The sequence below is a fragment of the Neoarius graeffei genome, chromosome 20 (assembly GCF_027579695.1).
Source record: "Neoarius graeffei isolate fNeoGra1 chromosome 20, fNeoGra1.pri, whole genome shotgun sequence".
NCBI lineage: Eukaryota > Metazoa > Chordata > Actinopteri > Siluriformes > Ariidae > Neoarius > Neoarius graeffei.
In genome coordinates, this window is record NC_083588.1 from 28,473,591 (window position 1) to 28,496,110 (window position 22,520).

At 41.8% G+C, this 22,520-nt stretch overlaps 1 protein-coding gene across 4 annotated transcripts in view; it reads right to left on the bottom strand.

Annotated features, from left to right (window-relative positions):
• The window catches only part of cyth1a (cytohesin 1a), a 200,101-nt gene that overhangs the window by 79,758 nt on the left and 97,823 nt on the right, over positions 1-22,520 (bottom strand). For all 4 annotated transcript variants that reach the window (XM_060901458.1, XM_060901459.1, XM_060901460.1 and 1 more), the window contains 2 exons: positions 4,529-4,611; positions 1,354-1,418 (listed from right to left, as the gene is read on the bottom strand). In XM_060901458.1, coding sequence (XP_060757441.1) covers positions 1,354-1,418; positions 4,529-4,611 — 148 coding nt within the window. The remainder of the gene's footprint in view (positions 1-1,353; positions 1,419-4,528; positions 4,612-22,520) is intronic.

Below are 22,520 nucleotides of genomic sequence, written 5' to 3' on the forward strand. Positions count from 1 at the left end.
ATGCACAGACACTGGAGACTCCTTCCAAAAATGTGAAGTAAAACTCTCTTCACAAAAAGAGTCATTATATCAATTATTTTTTTGCATTTTATGTTTATGTGGAGTGCCTGCCACACAAGCCCCTGCATAAGCTGTTAATACATGTGTTATTTACCAGCTGGGAGGTCCGTATCGTGAAATACCGTGACCGAGGTCTTGAAAGTACTGACCGAGGCCCTCTGGGCCGAGGTCAGTATTCAAGGCCAAGGTCACGGTATTTCACCATACGGACCGACCTTAAGCTGGTAAATAATTTTTTTTTCCTTTACCAAATTCTAACAGAAAACGAGAGCACCCGAAAGGGAAAACCGAGCCGAGGAGCCATTTTGAATCCTCATTCACGGCTGTAATGCAAATTGCTTTCTCCTTGGTATACAAGTGCACTTCCATGGCAGGAAAAAAAAAAAACTACATTTTGCCACCTATGTAGTCCCCTATTTATACAAAATTGAGTCATTCAGGATTCAGCCATGTTTTTGCTTGGCGTTAGCAAGTTAGAGGTTTTTAGCGTTCTCCTGAAATGTTTTATTTTATTTCTTCTTCCTCAGGGTAGTAAAACTCGCTTTTGCTGTGAAGACTGTCATTATCCATGCTGTAAAATTAATGCTATTTCCTGAGAAATGCTGGCAAAAATTTATAAGATTTTTGATACTTATAAATAAATCTTATAAAAAAGATAAATGTTGACAAAAAATGCTACTATGTTTGTTGTTATGAACGAGCGAGTCGCCATTGGTCCATAACTGGGGTCCGTACCGTAGGATACGGACCCGCTCGCCAGCCAATCAGAGCACAGGATTTGATGGAAACCGCACCGCAAAAAAAAAAAAAAATCATATTTTTTAATGTCTCATAACATAGTGACTCCTCCAGGCAGACACTAAAACTTTCTACATCTCATGTAGAACACGAGATGTAGAAAGATGCTCCATTAGCTAAAAACAGTCATATGCTTCTTTCTAACATGGCCAACTAATGGATCCTAAATGTGCTCCAAATCCACTACAGTGCATGAAGAGCTCTTTAAGAAAAAAAAAAAAGAGAGCTTTGTAAATGGTTGTTTTGTGAAGACAGAATCGCCCTGCACTCAGACTCCTCTGGAGATTCTGTATTGGCTGTTTTGGAACAGTAAATTATTCAAGAGGTTCCCATCAAAAGAGGAAGTGAGCTGATGAAAGATTTACAGTACTGTAGACTGTATGGGCATTTTGCACGAGAAGGTTGTTCTGGAACAGGAATGGAGGCCGGCAAGCTGGTTTAAGCTTGAAGGTTTAAGGGCGTGGATGGAGCGAATAATAAGGGCTACAGTACTACCTCTCCTCAGTGGAGCCCAGGTTTTCGATCTCGCTGGTCACCTCGGCTATCTCATCCTTCAAACGCTGCAAGGAAGACAGGATTTGGTTAGCGTACAAGAAGAAACAAAGGCGTTTTAAAGATAGAAATAATTTCCGGCTGAAGGATATGAATGAGATGTTGCCATGTGGGGAATATAACAAAACGGACGTGCTATTATTGTATCATGTCCCAAAGTTGATTATTTCCCACTAACTGCATGTCCTGAATTTTTATGATCCTCTTATACCAAAGCAATTCACCAGGGATTACCATTTTTATTTATTAACAATATAACTTCAGTTTATCAATCAATTACAGATTGTGGAACATGCCATTTTTAGTTCCTGTTCTTATTCCTTTACCATATCCATCTTTCTTTCTTTTGAAGACTTAAAAATAAATAAATAAATAAATAAATAAAGACACCATCATGTCATGTTACGGGGGTGGGGTGTGTGCACACAACGGAAAGAAGGAAAGCACAGAATATTCAACAGATAAACAGCCCAGTTTAATCCAGTTAAACCTTTTCTCAGCCATAAGCTTCACCGTTAATCACAAACGCGATCACAAAATCTAACATGATAAACTGTCAAGCTTGTGTGTACGAAAAAAAAAAAACACTTATGCGATTCTCAGTGTTATTGTTGCTCACCATGCTGAATGGCAGAAACAAAGAAAGGTGAGAATTAACTACAGAAAAGAGGACAATCATCAATTAACAATTTTGTTATAAAATTATGATTCATTCCATTTTTCCGCACTTATTTAAAAAAATTATACTTTTTACCAATGTTTCTGATTCAGCAAGAGCTGTAATCGATGCACCAAGAACATGACTCAATCATTACATCCACCTTCTTCACTATTCTACTTCTACTGTTCCTGTGCTCTCCTCCCAACCAAAGCAAGTCTGACTCAAATCTAATATCAACAGATAAAGCCCAACTCTCTGTCCCTGGTCAACTCCTTCAGATATAAATTACATTAACAGAAAGAAAACTGACCAATGGCTCCAGAATGATGGTGAAATTGGATTATTCTTTCTTGGGGCGTCTTTTCTGAGCTCAATCTACTGCTACAGGTCCTCGGTTAGTCTGGAGCCAGACCATGTCTTGCATTTCACAAAAAAGACCTCTCTCTGTGACAACACATTTACATCTCACTCAGATTTAAACAAATACAATAAGTGGCATTTCCTCTTTTTTCTTTTCACTCATATTTTATTTTCTTCTCCTTGGATTAAAATTCACCACAAGTCAGAAAGAAAATTGCTGTTTAATCCTGCTTCTTGTTTCCAAGACATTAGCAATTACAACAAATTCCTCGGATGTTTGCGTCTGCAAACAAGAATGATGTTTGTAATGTTGACCTATAGCCGAAAGGAGGAGGAGCAGGAAGAAGAGGAGGAGGTTTTTGAGATAGGGATACAGAGAGAGAGTGAAGGAAGGAAACCACCATCTCATTATCTCTAGCCGCTTTATCCTGTTCTACAGGGTCGCAGGCAAGCTGGAGCCTATCCCAGCTGACTACAGGGCGAAAGGCAGGGTACACCCTGGACAAGTCGCCAGGTCATCACAGGGCTGACACATAGACACAGACAACCATTCACACTCACACCTACGGTCAATTTAGAGTCGCCAGTTAACCTAGCCTGCATGTCTTTGGACTGTGGGGGAAACCGGAGCACCCGGAGGAAACCCACGCGGACATGGGGAGAACATGCAAACTCCGCACAGAAAGGCCCTTGCCGGCCACGCGGCTCGAACCCAGACCTTCTTGCTGTGAGGCGATAGCGCTAACCACTATACCACCGTGCCGCCCCGGAAACAACCATAAAACTTTCAAATATTTAAAAAACCTTAAAACATACAAAATGAATTAATAGAAATTAATTACGATGATTTAGTAGTCACTGGAATTTCTATTAATTCATTTTGCATGTTTTAAGTTTTTTTTAAATATTTGAAAGTTTTAAGACTGGAATGCAACTTCACATAACTGTGTCTGATCAGAGCAACTTGGTTCATGTAATCAGTCTCTTGTACATTTCTCCTGGATTCCTCTTCCTGTTACTCAGTCTCATTTCCTTGACATCTTGAAAGCTGTGTCCCGGCATTTTACTGTCATCACTGGCAAAGCCTGTGTTTGTTAGCACATCCAAGGTACTGTGTGTTGCATCTTCAGATCATAATCAACACATACAACACTGATACTTTGCACTTACAACAACATTTAAAATGGCTGTCGGAAATTTTGAAAAATGCTGATAAGCTAATTTGCCGGTTAATTCTGTATTTTTTTTTTCTTATTCCAGTTAGAAAAGTTAGCAAGTGTGTGCCGTGCTGACATTGCTAGTGCCGTTACAATGGCATAATAGGAGAAACACAATCAGGTTTTGCTGTTAACTCCTAAAAACAAGTGTTACAGCTTATTTTCCCACTCACGATTTTTGTGAGACGATCAGTGTCTCAGATTAAAAAGAAATCCCACATAGTAATAGCAGAGAAAGCAAGTCGAAATCCTCAAAGTCCAATTAAAAATCAGCTATATTAGAGATTCAACTCGGCTAGATACCAGTCTATGAGGTAACCAGCACGGTGGTGCTGCAATAACATGAAAGTTGAAGCTTTGGAACCTGATTAGTTTGAGCAGAGTGTACAGATGAGGAGCTGAGAGAGATGGACAGATTAAAGGCCTAAAGCACTGCTGCCTTTACATAGAGAAGAATTCTCAATGATGCCACTAGCAGCACGTAGTTGAATGGAATTGTGAGTAATATTAACGCATTAACCAAAGTGATAACACCAATATGCTGATTAAAGAAGTTTAAATTTAAAACGTCAAGTCAGAATTAAAAAGATACATATTTTTATCTTTTAGAGAGCAAGGAAATGTTTCATAAAGAAACAAGCTCTAGAAGTATACGTCTTGATATAGATGGAGAGAAGATACTCCCACACTTTCAGTATCAATCATCCGGGGGGGGACGACGACACAGGACATTTAATGCTCATCAAATATCTAACTAACACAGAAACTAGGCTGCACTTTAATTTTCAATCCAACTAACCCATTTTGAAAAAAGCTGCATTCTAATAAACTCATGTTCAGAGACTAAATGTTATTTTTAGCTTGGAGTGAGCGCTGGTACCTGAATGTCCTCCAGCAGCTCCTGCTTGCGTTGGCGGATCTTCTCCAGCTCCTGCTGCTCCTCAGGCGTGAGGTCATCTGGCACTGAGGGGACCAAAAAAACAAGAAGAAGAAAAGATGGTCATCAGCACAAAAGCCAAAAACACACCATTAAGGCTTATTGAGACATAACAGTTCACCAATACCAACAGCAAATACAGCATCTTGCAATTCAAACTTGTTAATATTGGTTTGGGGAAAAAAAGACTGTTTGTTGTCAGACACTTTGTAACTATTAGGTAACAGTTTCTATCTCTTAGTTAACTGGATTTTAAAAAATTCAGTGACCATAAACTAGTGATAATGTGTCTGATCCTCATTAAGGATTATTAGCACCTTGGCTAATAATTATGGGAAGAATTGCATGAAATGACTGCAAATGGCATGAAATGACTGCAAATGGCCAATGTAGATTTTTTTTTTTTGCTAGGAAAAAAAAAAGTGAGCATCTTGACAGAAAAGGTTATGCTGCTTGCATTTTTAAAGATCATTGTAACATCAATGTAAAAATATAAAAACGGTTCGTTTCAGTCGTAACAGGAAAAAGATTGTGCACTTCTTTGATGCATTCACACAAGGCCAGCAGTTAGTTTGTTTTTGCTAGACTAGGCAAGATCTCCAGCAATTGGGCTACTTTTAACCACGTTGAGTTGATAACAAAAAAGACCTTGGGCTACAGGAGTGGAAAATGACCTGCCTGGGCAGTAAGAATAAGCAGATTGTGTGTTTGGAAGATCAAATTTTCATTCACAGTTGTCTGGCAGTTCAGGAGCAGGTTGATATAATGATCACCAGTGTGTGTTGTTTACTCTCTACTGACCTTCACCATAGTAGTAGTAATAATAATAATAATTTTGATATTTGTTTAAACACAATCCAATTGGCTCATTTCTCTCTTGTTGGAGCAAAGTACCTTCTATGGAGTGTGCCACTCTTTTCACCCCTGAATTCCACCAACTGCTGACCTATACACCAACTAAGATGAACTGCATATTAATTAATTGGGACAAGGTTTCCAGAAGTGCTAGTACAATACAGTCTCTTCATACTTAAAACACTTCAAGTGAAAATAAAGATACTACCAAGACAGAGAAAAAGAAATACGTAACATCTTTACATGCAAAGAGAAAAACACCTGCCAATTTTTTCTGCCAATTTTTTTTTTAGGGGTTGTTGAGAGGTCACCCCTTCCAGGGCTTCAATTGCTCACCTATTTCCTGTCGTCTGTATTAAAAGCACAGAATTAGATATACTTTGAACTTAAAATTACATTAATGAATTTATGATGCATCAATCCCGGGGTAATCATTTTTCAAAATTGCATTTCAAGGCTTATTTTTTACCTTCTAATCTGGAAGCCTACATCACTGTAAGGTAGTCATTAGTGACGTTCATTTTCCTGCACGTGTATGCTACATCACATTTATCAGAGCGACCTGATTTCCACTGGGCTTATGTAAACGTTTTATGCTGGGCATAAACTGTGCGATTTTTGGCCCGATTTTGACATGATTTTCACTCGTGCGACTATTTTGGAGATCGGGCCGAGTTTTGGCTCAATCGTGCGTCTCGGATCGTGTAGTATACATGGGGTAACGACAAGCGATTAACACCTCACGACCTCCTCCTGATCGATCGGATGAAAATCAAACCTGTTTGAAATCCTGAGCATTGGATCCGAGCATCGCATCTGAGCATCGGATCGTATAGTGTGAGAACAGGAATCGTAAGCTGCGTGCTGTTTACCCCTGTGATTCACTCGTACAGTGTGAGCAACAGCTGAATACCGCGATTGAAAAAAATCGCAGAGTGTATGCCCAAGCTTTAGTGTAGTGGATAGTAAGTCGTTATGATTTATGCAGGAGCTGCTTTGACACAATTTCCAAAGGCTACATATACCAACAACAGAGCAAATGAAATAGAAAATTATATTAAAACAGCTAAAGATATTAAAAGCACAAAGACAACTAACATATTGCTTAAATCATCACACACACTTGTGTAATGATGCACAGGATGAATGTATATCTTTTTCAGGTCATGATGAGTTTGCCCTTTCAGTGGACCTCGCAGGTTAATTGTCCACCATGACCCCACTTCCTCTCTTCATAGTTACCAAAGGGGTCAAAGGTGCGTCCGAGCTCTCGGGTCATGGGCTTGGAGGAAATAACTGGTTAAGAAATGCTGAGAGTTGTGGGGGTGGAGGGACACACTGAGGCTGGCTTTGGACAATCTCCTTAATGCACTCGGTATTTTATCCCTTACTCTCCGTCTCCTACAGGGAGGTTCTCTCACCCAGCCCCTCACACAAAACCTCTCTACTATTCATAATTCATCAAGTAATAAGTTGCCTTGTTCCCACAGTTCCTGTGAAGCTGGAAATGCTTGTATGATGTACTGGAAAAGTGAGAAGAATGCAGGTTTTTGGGAGCCATAATGCATTCATGAGGAGTATTTAAAAGACAAAAAGAGGTTATATCCAGGGGCGTGTTTAGCCTATTTTTGGGGGTGCTCAAGCACCCCCAAAAACGAGCTCAGCACCCCCTAGCTCAGCACCCTCAAAAACACTGCTTTTGGACGTAATTTTCAGAAATAAGTGCCCTTGCGCACTGCGCAATGAATGTGTGCGCGGGCGTGTGTGTTCTTGAATTCACCTGTTACGTGATAGTTCTATGACCAGTAAAATACCTCTCCTCCTTGCGTCCCCTCTGACTGGGTTGCCTGTCCGCGCGAGTGCTTGCTACAACATGGTGTTTTTTTTTTTAACTGGATTCCACGCCGATGAGGAACTCGAAGTAGCACCTGAGTATTACTGGCACAGCGAGATGTGAAGGTACGGACTGGAGTTACAATTGTTAAACACAACACAATAATATGCATAATGCAATACTGATGTTCCCTGGTCTATGAACAGAATGACAAAAACGACATTCATCATCCATATCAAGATACTTTGTGGTTGTAAATGTGTAGATATCATAGCTTATTGGGTCAGCTTCTGTTAAAACATTGCATAAGTCTAGTCTTGTCTAGTCTAGTCTTCTTGTCTAGTTAAGTCTAGTCTAAATGCGGAATAAACGTGGAAACACTGTCGTTCAAGCCAGGTGCCTCTGTCAGCTCTGGGGGCTAAGCACCCCCAAAGATCAGATGCTAGAATCGCCCCTGGTTATATCCATCCATATTTTTGTCTGGTATGAATTGCTTAATTTTCCAAGTTCATGTAAAATAGTCAGGAAACCTCTTTTCCTGTTTAGCCTGAGTCATCCTTTCAAGAATTCTCACACACTCCTTTTCTCACTGTGTGGTTTGAAAATGCACATAATGTCAGAAATATTTGAGCCTGACTCATACCCTCAGACATCCATTTTGTCACTTGAAGGGGGATTTATATTTGTGGCTCTTGGATTCTTTGCAAAAAGGGATGGAGTATAGCAAAAGGTTGCTGTTCTCATAAAACAAGGAAACAAGGCTGCAAATCCAACATCAATTAATTCAACTGAAACACTGCAATCCTAAAACATCTCCAAATGACTAACTACATTCAACTAATATGAGGGGAAATGCTAGCAAAAAAAAAACAATAATACAAGAAAACTGTAAGCAAGCACAGGCATCATCAAGCAACAACTGTACTCATTTGCAACATGGATATCCAGAACAATGGCACAATGTTCTCTGCACAGTGAAACAGATGGAGTTATTATGCTCTCTGATCAGCTGATCGTGACTTTCACCTGCTCCCCCTGCCAGACTATCAAATGGACCGTTCCAGAGCTGCCTTTCCAACTCCTACACTTTCGCAGTACTCAAAATGTTCCTTTTCCCCCTCAGACTACTGTAATCCTATAGCGCTCACACTACAAAATGTGTAGCCTTTAGAACCGAAAGGATCTGGCTTACTTGTTAGGATTCTCTCTCACTTTGTCACTGACGTATAATACATGTACTTCTAGGGTTCCCAAATTAAGCCTCTGCTTTATCCCAAGACCAAACACACAGCCTCATGGAACATCTTGATGATGTTCCATTATTGGGCAATACAGTTTACAGCTGCAGAGGAATTTGCCTTTGGAAAACAGGAAGTATTTTTGCCTCTCCATGGAAAGAGAGGTCATCCTGGGGCGTGTGCACCTTCTCAAACCATCACGTGTCCACCTGCAGCATTTTTTTTTTTTTTTTTTAGACACTAGTGTGTCAGGAATGGAGCACAGGCTGGGGCTCGGATGAAGAGAGATGATCTGTGGCTGGGTCACTCAGGATGCTCTGACAAACGTCTAGAGATATTCATGGACCTCGAAGAAATGGCACCTATTTATTTATTTAAGGTCAGGCACTACAGTTGCACATTAGATCAAAAAAGGACTTCAGAGTATGAGGATCATTTGTGGCCCAAATTAAGTATAATTACTAACTGGTGTCCAACAACTTTCTTGAAAGTTAATTTTATCCACTCAATTTTGTTTTAAGGATTTGAGTCCATATTTGTCTAGGAGTGGATGAATCTGTAGTCTAGAACAAAAATAATTCTTGTCTGGGCTATTAGTTTGTTATTTGTAGTTGCCTGGGCTTAACCAGAAAAAAAATCAATTATTTAAGCCATTTTTAAAAATGATTTTTCCAAAAGAAAAGGTGTGATTTAGCATGTTGAAAAAGATCTGCAAAATCACTGCATGCTGTTTTTATTTATGTTTAATACGAGGGTACCGTAAGTCAAAAAGTTAAGACAGATGTTATAATTTCAAAAGGTGTGAAACACATCCCCCAGAATTCTGCAAAGACAGAATTCTCAGATGGAAACACCTTATGTTTAGACTTGGAGGACTTAGTTTTATTTTCATAAATAAAGATTTTTTTCAATTTGTCTTAGAACTTTTTGACTTACCCTCATATACTGTACCAACTTTTTTGAATTGGGGTTGTACAGCAAAAACTTTATCTAGAGAGGATAAGGACTATGGCTACACAGTCACCTGGGAATTCAGGTTGCTTCCAGTCGTCTTTATTAAATGCACATATCTTGCTCACTAGCTCTCCATATGTTATTTTTACCTCCGCCAACTTTGTTTGGGGGGGGGGGGGGGGGGGGAGATTGTTTTCGCCTCCATTTGTTTGTTTGCCTGTTCCCAACGTAACTCAAAAGTAGTGAATGGATTTTGATGAAATTGAGGAAAGGTGGGTCATGGGCCAAGGAACAATTGATTAGATTTTGATGCAAATCTGGACATCTATGTAGAGCCAGGATTTTTTTGGGAGGAGTCAGAAAGTAGTGAACGTATTGTAATGAAATTTGATGTATAGCTTTAGTATTATCCTAGGTTCAAGTGATTTGATTGACATTTTGTGGCTTGGTGGAGGTACAGTAAATCCTCTAATACTGGCCTGTATTCCATTACTGGCCGGGACTCTAATATTGGCCGGTCTCGCTGTCGGAGGAGGTAAATAATGGCCGGACTCTAATACAGGCCGGGGCTATAACCAACGATGTTTCTGAGATCATAGTGGCCTTACACAATCGTTCCGATCTGAAAGACAATTGTGATCAGTGGCGCCGCCAGGCGTATGGCCGTACGCACTAGGCGTACCTTGGGGAGAGAGATATTTTTTTTAAATTATAATTGTTACCTGAATGCTTTGGCAATGCAACATAATTTGAGAGAGAGCGAGAGAGAGACACACGTGTGTGTGCCGGCGCATTTGTGTGCTTCAGGAGTGGGCGGGGTGTGCGTGACCAAGAAAGCTCATTGGTCAATGCAGATATACTTTTCTTGCACCACTGAGATTCTCTCCAGTTTTGAGAAACGGAGACAGACAATAGTCAGTAGTCAGAGCTTGTGCGAGAATTTATTGAGAAGCGAGTCAAAAATGAGTAAACGAACCCTGAAACAAACGAGCTTGTTTCAGACTTTTACGAAAAAGTCCAAAAGCAGTGATCCAGGGGTGTCATCTGCTTGCCAGTCCTCTCCAGTATCAGCTAGTAACACGGCACCGGCAGCTTCCACTCCTCCGCAACCGAGCAGCAGTACGCTGCAGCTGGATGCTAGCTCAGTTCCTTTGAGGGAATTGCCTTCATCTACCTCTGAGTTTGAAACTAGCCACACATCCAGTGAATTTCATATAAGAACACCTACATCTCCCCATGTCCCTTACGATCAGAAGTAGATGGTTGCTCCACCTTGCTGACAAATGAGCCATCAGATAGCTTTACTAATGAGCCACGAGTCAGCCCGCTATCACTGACATCAGATTTATCAGACATAGGGAAACTTCAACCAGATGCCTTAAAATGTGCACCGGACTCTGTAAAGCTCGATGTCCTACAGAACCGCTTCAAACCAGACAGAGGGTGGGTGGCTCCTTCTACTCTGATTTTCGGTAAACTCAGAAAAATACCCGAGGAGTTTTTCAGCGAGTCTATGTACCCCACGTTGCGCTACAGTGTGTGTCAGAGTCGTGCGTGCGGTAGTGCTGAGCAAGTTCACTAGATTCTAATCGAGGCTATAAAGAGTTTGTTTATTGTCGTGTGTAGTTCACATATGTTGTTCAAATATCAGCCTGTGTTCATGGAAGGCTATTGTTCAATTTCAAGTTAAAGTTCTATCGTTGTTTTGTGTATAAGCCTATAGATCGACTCTTCATAGAAACTGCAGCACGCAAGCGTTTTTTTTTGGGGGGGGATTACACCGCTAGTGCGTACCTTACAGTTCAACCCTGCAGGCGCCCCTGATTGTGATTACCGGTAGGTCTGGTGGTAACCAGGCAACCAAGCATCAACCTATTTTATAGGTTCAAATAGACACAAAATCTCGTTTTTATTCATTCCACTGGTAGTCTGTTTTGCTCAAATAGAAATAGAGGCCTGCCTCTAATTCTGGCCTCCTTCCAATAATGGCCTGGACCAAGATGCACTTGAGTAAAATAAAGGCCCCGGCCTATATTAGAGGATTTACGGTATGCACATACCCTTCTAGTACATTGTGTTATTAGCTACCATTTTTTAGACTAAATCAATTGGGTTTCCAGGCAACCAAAACATGGAGCTGAGCAGTGCACTGGAGTTAACACTTGTCCAATGGCCAGCTGAGGAATTTATAATTTGCCCATTCCTGTGTATGCTGCACTGATTGACAGGAAAAAGTTTTCAGAAATGTTGAATCCAGTTACATTCTCAGTTCTGAAATTATATTGTGCATTAGTTCTAGTAAATGAACATCTGTCATGTTTTGATGGAAATCTCCTGAAATTAGAACACGTTTTATCTTCCAGTCTTCTCTTTCAGTGTGCCTTGACAGATATCAAACAGTACATCTCTTACAACAAACAAAGCATTGATATCATCTGTGGGTACAGCGATGAACCTGTAAGCATTTTTATTAACCAGTCAGTGCATTTTCAACACCTTAAAACCTTGCATGTATGGGTGATCTCATACAAAAATTACCATTCTGTTTACCATTCCACAGAAGAAAGAAGCTGAAACAGAGCTGAAACCTGAATTTGTTCCTGCAGATGAGTGTCATACTGTGGGACTGCTCACATATTCTCATCTAAAAACACCAAAGTCTCAAAGCATGGGGTTTTCCAAAAAAAAAATGTACACCACAAAGTGCAAAATGTCTGTAGGTTTTGTAGCAAGTAAGCACATCCTTCCTGTAAGGCTGCTGTCTAGGGGTGAGCGATCTATCCAAAATTGTGATATAAAACATGAAGTTCTGGATGGTAACAATGACATGACTTGAGATTTACATATAAACCTAAAAAGTAATGCTTTACTAACTTCAGGTGGCTCATATGAAGAGCTCTGAATTTAAAATCATGTAAACAAACCAGAGAACAAAAGGAGCTATTTAATATGTTCTGTGCCACAAACCTGACTTGCTGATATACAGATCATCGTTTTCTGCCCAGTAGCACATTTCTTATAACCACACCAGTTTCACACAACCGAGGAGAAGCCTTTTATTTATTTATTTACAAATACAAACTGCACAGATTCCAGATTGTATTACTGTATCCTCAAACAGTGTTTAAGAAGCAGTCCAAAATAAATAAAATTAATTTTTAAAAAATGAACTTGAGTAATCATATGAAAAACAGTTTAACAACCAAAAATGTTCATAATCTGTGTGATCATCACTATCCATCTCTCAGGCCAGAGTTAACAGCTCCGTTTCTTCTCTGGAATGATCATTAGGCTTTAAGTGACTTGGTATCTCCTCTGAAGCTTTCCTTCCCCTGGGGATCCAGTTGTTATTGGACAGTCTGAACAATGTACATATTAAAGGAACAGTCCACCGTACTTCCAGAATGAAATATGCTCTTATCTGAATTGAGACGAGCTGCTCCGTACCTCTCCGAGCTTTGCGCGACCTCCCAGTCAGTCAGACGCAGTCAGACGCGCTGTCACTCCTGTTAGCAATGTAGCTAGGCTCAGTATGGCCAATGGTATTTTTTGGGGCTGTAGTTAGATGCGACCAAACTCTTCCGCATTTTTCCTGTTTACATAGGTTTATATGACCAGTGACATGAAACAAGTTCAGTTACACAAATTGAAACGTAGCGATTTTCTATGCTATGGAAAGTCCGCACTATCATTACAGGCGTACTAACACCTTCTGCGCGCTTCGGCATGCGCTGCCGAAGCGCGCAGAAGGTGTTAGTACGCCTGTCATTATAGTGCGGACTTTCCATAGCATAGAAAATCGCTACGTTTCAATTTGTGTAACTGAACTTGTTTCATGTCACTGGTCATATAAACCTATGTAAACAGGAAAAACGCGGAAGAGTTTGGTCGCATCTAACTACAGCCCCAAAAAATACCATTGGCCATGCTGAGCCTAGCTACATTGCTAACAGGAGTGACCGCGCGTCTGACTGCGTCTGACTGACTGGGAGGTCGCGCAAAGCTCGGAGAGGTACGGAGCAGCTCGTCTCAATTCAGATAAGAGCATATTTCATTATGGAAGTACGGTGGACTGTTCCTTTAAGGCTGTATTCTGTATAGTAGAGTGCAGATTACTTACCCAGAGATGTCGTCATATCAGTATGGAGGAATATTATTTCAGATCATTATTAAATGATTGCAAATCATTTTATACTTAGTCAGATCACTTTACTTTTTTTTTCTTTGTAGTAATTAATGTCTCATATGAAAATAGACACTCTGGGCTTTAAGAATATGCAGTTTCCTTTAAACCCTACTAGGTTTAAATGTTATAATTTGACTGTGGCAGTTTACTATCAAAAAAGCTTCAGCTGTATTGAACACGCCTATTATTAGGTCAAAAAATGCTTTTTTTCCCCCCTGAAAGCTGTTAATTATTTTTCTGAATGCTGTAATATCTTCAAAAGCATCCACTTCATCTATAATATTAAGCATGTTTGGTGCCAAGTCTTGCAAACCTTCACTGGATTCATTAACCCCAGTCAAATGCCAATAAAAACACAATGCTTTTGATCCCACCCTCCTCGCGTTTTTAGGACGGAAGTGACTGATAATTTCAAGATGTATTTCAGGTCACATGTATAGTGTTGTTGACATAAATGCACATCTTTGTGCAATAATTCATTATTTATGCTCATTTGATTGCATTATTTGTCATCACATTGTACAATACAGTATATTTATTAATTTATCCAAAATATTCCGTCACACATCAGTTTGTCCTGCATGCATTTTATTTTAAGGATCTAAATCAAATATAGTTCCTATTTTAAGTCAATAATTGAGCAGACTGGTTGATCTGCAATCCTAATCTTAATATTTTTTTTTCCTCTTCAAGGGTACAAGCTCTCATCAAGATCTACTCCTTGCTCAACTTTCATCATGCTCCATTTTATGACTCATAAAACCCATTTATGATTTCTTTGATCAACTGCCACGTGCTCCAGCCTCATCCATCAATCCGACTTGAGCCTCAGGTCAGGGCTGTGGAGGAACTGCAGGCTAGAAACCTCATTGCGCAAAGTACCCCAGAATCCAGAGATGGTTTTGCCTGGATATTTCAAACTATGACCCATATATAATGAAATCCATGCTGGGTACTCTCCAATCAAGGCATTGTCAAAATAAATCTCCAGATATGATCCAGATTCTTGCAAGAATTTAAAAAGATATCTCCAGATTCTTGGAGTTTTGACGCAGTGGTTGATGTGCTACAGTGAGAACTTCCATAGCTTGTTGGCAAAGTTAGCTTTGTATTTTCAGTTTTGCACTGAGACACACAGACTGAGCAACTCAGATACCATAGTTTAGAAAATTCTGTACTGTTGAGTTTTACAGCAATTGTATTATTCTCTCACTGCCAATTAACTGCCAATCACAGCAAGCCTGTGTGCAATTGAACAGTGGCAACTGATACAAAAAGGTCTTGCAGCACCTTAATCTGTTTAAAGTACCTTAAGTTAAATAAATAGCCTGAGTCTGCTCTAGCACGGTCCTTAAAAATGACAATGCCTGCTTACACCTGCAGTACTATTAAATCCATTGGTGCCTCTTTTTTTTAATTCAATATGTTACCAGGACACACATTTATAACACCATCAAGCCATGCCATAATGCTAATCATATTTTTCTTAATCTTTTTTTTTCAGGTCAGTTAGCCCTTTACTCTTCAGAAGATGCCCTCAACTTTAAAGTGGTCTGAAGAGACACACCTGTGCCAGCCATGCAGCGTAGGACTTGACCATCACCTACGATCTCTTGCACTTGGACTGGCCTGAGCCATAAACACACAAATGGTGATGGTTCAGCAGAAAACAAGGGCATTAGGGACTCAACCTGGCCTGCAGTGGAGAAGAGAGCTCAGTGTTCAACAGGAGAGGTGTGGGCCAAACTGGCAGAGGAACACACAAGCAGTGGGCAGATCACAGATAAGATGCACCCACACAACCTTCACTAGCATTATTGAACTTAGTCTATTCTGGGAAAGACTGAAGATGAGATTGTCTTGTCTTCTTTGTGTCCTCATTCAACTCCCCCAGACAATCTATCCTATACAAGATAAAGGTCTCTCTTAAAACACTGCTTTGAGGATAAATCCAGATTACACAAATGTTCCACTCAAAATTTAGTCAAGCCATTTAGGCATCTGTTTAAAGTTCAATAATTTAGATCTTGCAACTGGGCTATGAACCTATTAAAGAATCATATAGAAACCTACAGCCACTGATCGTACAAACTGAATGTTCAATGACACCACACTCACTAACGCCACTTTCATCCACACGCTTCCTTAAATGACTGATAAGTGAATACATACCCAACTCTAAACAACCCCAGAAATCTGGGCCTCTATGTAAATAACTAGAACGTGTCCCATAATGACTCCAGGTCACAGAATCCAGGCACAGCTAGTTTCATTTTACGGCCCAGCTATAAACCCGAATTTTATTACCCAAGCTTGACCACAAGGAATCGAAATAAATTTCATCCACACACAAGCCTCACCTAAGCCACTAAATCCTGAGTTCACACTCAAATGCTGTAATGTTTCAGGGCTTAAGAGTGAAATCTGTGGAGAAATCTCTGAATAATTAAAGTGTGTGTTTCTCAAATCTTGTAGCCTTTTCCTAATTCAAAGTCGTCAGCATTAATGTTCCATCACTGGAATTATCTCCAAGCACAAAGTTTCTCACACAGCACATTCTAGGAGAAATCAGAAGAAGAACTTTATTCATCACATACTTGTGAAATTCCTCTCTGCATTTAACCCATCTGAAGCAATGAACATACACATGCGCGCACACACGAGCAATGAGCACACACATACCCAGAGCAGTGGGCGGTCATGCTAACTGCGCCCGGGCAGCAGTTGGGAGTTAGGTGCCTTGCTCAAGGCCGTCACATATTAACCTAACCACATGTCTTTGAACTGTGGGGGAAACCGTAGCACCCAGAGGAAACCCATGCAGACACAGGGAGAACATGCAAACTCCACACAGAAAAGCCCCCACTGGCTGCTGAGCTCGAACCCAGAACCTTCTTGCTGTGAGGCAACAGTGCTAACTACTTACACCACTGTGCAGACCTGGTTATGTGAATATTGTCAACTGATGTTTCAGTACCATATTTGCTCACAGATTAAGTTCCCAGCTAGGAAATTAGCTAGAAAGGTGGAAATTATTTTTTAAATGTTTCTTTATAAATATTTCTATGCAAAAATATGCATTAAAAACAGCGATCACTGCCTTATTTTTCAAATAGGTTTTAAAATGTTCTATGAAACACATAAGTAGTTAGCTGAGATATTTACTTTAAGGCTTTAACTAACACTAAGTAGGGTCAGCTAGCCACCGAGCTAATATCAAATCATTATGTTGCTGTAGTCCATGTTTTCTGACAAGATTCTTGGGGTAGATATGACTCAAAACACCTACTGTGTTTCTGCAGACATTTTGAAGCAAGTCATCAAAGTAGTTTACCTAAAAACACCCATACCTTTTACTTAACAGCAAGTTTTGCTACAGTCAACTCTAACTTGACTCTGAAGTGACGAGTTGGACCTCGTAATTCGCATTCGAACATCAGTGGGAAAAACACAGATGCCTCCATGTCCAGACCATCTTAAATTTTATTGATATTTGCCTCCTCAAAACAGCTGTACTGTCATCTATGTTATAGATTTAACAATGAACATGTCTGTATGTTGACAGATTTAAGCAAATACTAGTGTACAGTACCAGTCAAAAGTTTGGAGACACCTTTTTCATTCGACTTTTTTTCTTTATTTGCATTAATTATGAGACTTCATTTCTTAAAGTAATGATGGATGTCGTTTCTCTTTACTTAGCTGAGCAGTTCTTGGCATAATATTGATTACTACAGTTGTGGAATAGAGCTATTTACTGTATTTTTATTATTTACTATTTGATCTCAAAAGCATTAAGACGGCAAGAAATTGCACTAAACTTTTGATGAAGCACACCTGTTAATTGAAAAGCATTCCAGGTGACTACCTCATGAAGCTGTTTAAGATAATGCCAAGTGTGCAAAGCCTCAAGGCAAATGGTGGCTACACTGAAGAATAAACAATATGTTTAATATTTTAGAACACTTTGTTTACCGCATTATTCCATATATGTTCCAGATGTTATTTCCGTGGATGCAAACGGCGCGCCTTTTGGCGGATGCCGCCTTTTTCACGGCTGTCTGGGGGACTTGTGTGAATCGTGCAGATCCGATGAGTTGTTTTTTTTTTTTTTTTTTTGGGGGGGGGGGGGGGGGGGGGCGCGTTGGAGTGTCTGATTATAATTTCATCAAAGTAAATTCTGTATTAAAATTACTAAATAAGCAAATGCCGTTACAGTCCATGGAACATAGGAAGTACAAGTATGAGAAGAAAACAGTAAATCAGAAAGCTGCGCACGTAAAGCCAATTACGTAACTTGCGTAACTTACGTTGGACTGATGGAAATCCTTGCGCGTGCAGTGAAGTGCAGCCAGCCGCAGATAATGGCGCGCAGCCAATTGGCTTTACGTGCGCAGCTTTCTGATTTACTGTTTTCTTCTCATACTTATACTTCCTATGTTTCATGGACTGTAACGGCATTTGCTTATTTATTCATTTTAATACAGAATTTACTTTGATGAAATTATAATCAAACACTCCAACGCCCCCCCCCCCCCCCCCAAAAAAAAAAAAAAACTCATCGGATCTGCACGATTCACACAAGTCCCCCAGACAGCCGTGAAAAAGGCGGCATCCGCCAAAAGGCGCACCGTTTGCATCCATGGATGTGAGCAGCCATGTTGAAATGATGTCATTTGCTGAGCTTGGAGTTTATTATCAGAATACTACCCGAGTAGGAATTCGGAGTTTTCTTTGTCTTTTCCTATAGTTAGACGTCAGAAAGGCCAAGTTGCGAGCTTTAGCTGAATGCAGCATTAGCCACTAGCAGGCTACCCTTGCCCAATGTGGAGTTACTGGATTTAAAGATGTTCTAGCAAGCAGTTAAATGCTGTGCTGTTCCTTTAAAAAAGAAATAAAAAGTTCAGCTTGTTTCAGTCTGGACTGCTTTTTGAATAAGGCACACCACAGATTATAATATCTTCAGTATGAGCACAGACTATGAAGTGGCTAATGCGAACACTTTCTATTTGCTCATGCTATTGCTAATCGGTAGTGGCAGAATCAATATTTGCATAATTAAAAAAAAAAAAAAAGTTATGAACTAGTAGATGCCTCTATTCATTGACATGTTACAGGTGAGGTGACCATCCAATCAGGACAGAGATCATTCACACGCAACAGTCTTAAAGACGCAGTTCATTCTGGGAGATAAAGTCAGGAAATTGGTCTAGTAAAAGTGAATGACTGTTTTTGTACGTAAAGCTACACAAATGTTGCAAGTAGAATTACATAAAAACAGTATGATAGAGAACCTTTAACAGAAGGCACATTTCCAATGGCTAACAAACTGGTAGCAGTTTGTATCGTGTTAAGCAGTTTTGGAAAGAAAAATGATACAAAACTAACCTGGTTTGTCTAATCCTGGAAAGAATTTTGGTTTGTCCTATCGATCCTCAGCCAATCTTGGTATACTTCTTAAATCACTGTTCTGTTAAATTATTTAGGTCAATGATGAGAAGTATAACTGTAGAACAGCTACGTCCCTTAAAAACAGTCCAGAGACAACAGTCCAGCAGCAGCAAAAAAAAAAAAAAAAATCCTTCAATAACACACTTGATCCAAAATTATGAGAAATGGTGGGATGTGTGTATGTATGTATGTATGTATGTATGTATGTATGTGTGTGTGTGGTGGGGCTGGGACAGAGACCGAGGCTTGGATCCGAGCTGTAACTTAGCAAGGATAGTGCTGTAGTCCATCTGGACATCCTTCTCTCTCTCTCTGGTCCTATGCCTCCCTCCCTCTCCATCGCTGAGACACTGCTGTCACTAACACAGAAGCTCCATCCAGTGGACAATCTCTGCCCTTCTTTCTACCCAAACTGGACTTCACAAAACATCTTTCTAAATCACAGCAGTTTGGTTTAGTTGCTGCTTCTCATGCTGATCTTATGACAAAACTATATCATGATTCTCAAAAGCATTTCTAGGCTACACAATAGAAAGTGTAGATAGTCTGTTTGCTCACAAACTGATGAGTGATTTTGCATTAAAAAAATTCAATTATTTATTTAAATGTCTACAAAATTGCATTTACTTTAGATGAAAAAATATTTTAAAAATTAAACACTGAATACAAAAACAATTTACAAAACTTATTTATTTTAAAGATTAAGTACAAAATTTTAACATAAAATTGGAAGCTTCCAGTCAGTTGTAATACAAAAAAAAAAAAGGTAACAATTTAAAAAAAGATACAATATCCTTGCCCCTCCTAGAACTGCCACCTTATTGTGGTGGAGGGGTTTGTGTGCTTGAATGATCCTAGGAGCTATGTTGTCGGGGGCATTATGCCCCTGTCAGGGTTTCCCAAGGCAGACAGGTCCTAGGTGACAGGCCAAACCAAGAGCAGTTCACCAAAACCCCGATGGAGAAAAAAAAAAAAAAAATCAAGGACCTTGACGTCGCCCAGCATGACGCAGCCGGGGCCCCACCCTGGAGCCAGGCCCGGGGTTGGGGCTCGTATGTGAGCGCTTTGTGGCTGGGCCTTTGCCCATGGGGCCTGGCCGGGCTCAGCCCGAAGAGGTGACGTGGGCCCGACCTCCTGTGGGTTCACCACCCACAGAGGTAGCAGTAGGGGATTGGTGCAGTGTGGATTGTGTGGCAGTCGAAGGCAGGGGCCTCGACGACCTGATTCCCGGACACAGCGGCTGGCTGTTGGGACGTGGAATGTCACTTCGCTGGGGGGGAAAGAGCTTGTGCGGGAGGTTGAGAGGTACCGGCTAGAAATAGTCGGGCTCACCTCCACACACAGCTTGGGCCCTGGAACCCAGCTCCTCGAGAGGGGCTGGACTCTCCACTTCTCTGGAGTTGCCCGTGGTGAGCGGCGGCGGGCTGGTGTGGGCTTGCTTATAGCTCCCCAGCTCAGCCGCCATGTGTTGGAGTTTACCCCAGTGAACGAGAGGGTCGCCTCTCTGCGCCTTCGGATTGGGGAGAGGGCTCTTGCTGTTGTTTGTGCCTACGGGCCAAATAGCAGTATAGAGTATCCGGCCTTCTTGGAGTCCCTGGGAGAGGTACTGAGGGGTGCTCAGACTGGGGACTCCATTGTGCGACTGGGGGACTTCAATGCTCATGTGGGCGACGACAGTGACACCTGGAGGGGCGTGATTGGGAGGAACGGCCTCCCCGATCTGAACCCGAGTGGTGTTTTGTTATTGGACTTCTGTGCTAGTTATGGTTTGTCCATAACGAACACCATGTTCGAGCATAGGGGTATCCATAAGTGCACGTGGCACCAGGACACCTTAGGTCGGAGGTCGATGATCGACTTTGTAGTTGTTTCATCTGATCTCCGGCCCCATGTCTTGGACACTCGGGTGAAGAGAGGGGCTGAGCGGTCAACTGATCACCACCTGGTGGTGAGTTGGATCCGCTGGCGGAGGAGGAAGCTGGACAGACCTGGCAGGCCCAAACGTATGGTGAGGGTCTGCTGGGAATGTCTGGCTGAGCACTCTGTTGGGGAGGTCTTTAACTCCCACCTCCGGGAGAGCTTCTCCCAGCTTCCGAGGGAGGCGGGGGACATTGAGTCTGAGTGGACCATGTTCTCTACCTCCATTGTGGACGCAGCTGTTCGGAGCTGTGGCCGCAAGGTCTCCGGTGCCTGTCGTGGCGGCAATCCCCGAACCCGGTGGTGGACACCAAAAGTAAGGGATGCCATCAAGCTGAAGAAGGAGTCCTATCGGGCCATGCTGACCTCCGGGACTCCTGAGGCAGCTGACAGGTATCGGCAGGCCAGGCGTGCTGCAGCTCAGGCAGTTGCGGAGGCAAAAACTCGGAACTGGGAGGAGTTCGGGGAGGCCATGGAGAAGGACTATCGGTCGGCCTCGAAGAAATTCTGGCAAACCGTCCGGCGCCTCAGGAGGGGGAAGCAGTACTCTGCCAACACTGTTTACAGTGCAGGTGGGGAGCTGTTGACCTCGACTGGGGACATTGTCGGGCGGTGGAAGGAATACTTTGAGAATCTCCTCAATCCCACCGTCATGTCTTCCACTGAGGAGACTGAGGCTGATGACTCAGAGGTGGACTCGGCCATTACCCAAGCCGAAGTCACTGAGGTGGTTTGCAAGCTCCTCGGTGGCAAGGCACCGGGGGTAGATGAGATCCGCCGAGTATCTCAAGTCTCTGGATGTTGTGGGGCTGTCTTGGTTGACACGCCTCTGCAACATCGCGTGGCGGTCGGGGACAGTGCCTCTGGAGTGGCAGACTGGGGTGGTCGTCCCTCTTTTTAAGAAAGGGGACCGGAGAGTGTGCTCCAATTATAGGGGAATCACACTTCTCAGCCTCCCAGGGAAGGTTTACTCCAGGGTACTGGAGAGGAGAATTCGACCAATAGTCGAACCTCAGATCCAGGAGGAACAATGCGTTTTTTGTCCTGGTCGTGGAACACTGGACCAGCTCTATACCCTTCATAGGGTGCTCGAGGGTTCATGCGAGTTTGCCCAATCAGTCCACATGTGCTTTGTGGATCTGGAGAAGGCATTCGACCGTGTCCCCCGTGGTATTCTGTGGGGGGTGCTTCGGGAGTATGGGGTTCGGGGCTCTTTGCTAAGGGCTGTCCAGTCCCTGTATGAACGGAGCAGGAGTCTGGTTCGCATTGCTGGCAGTAAGTCAGACCTGTTCCCAGTGCATGTTGGACTCCGGCAGGGCTGCCCTTTGTCACCGGTTCTGTTCATAATTTTTATGGACAGAATTTCTAGGCGCAGCCAGGGGCCGGAAGGAATCCTGTTTGGGAACCACAGGATTTCATCTCTGCTTTTTGCGGATGATGTTGTCCTATTGGCTTCTTCAAACCAGGACCTTCAGCATGCACTGGGGCGGTTTGCAGTCG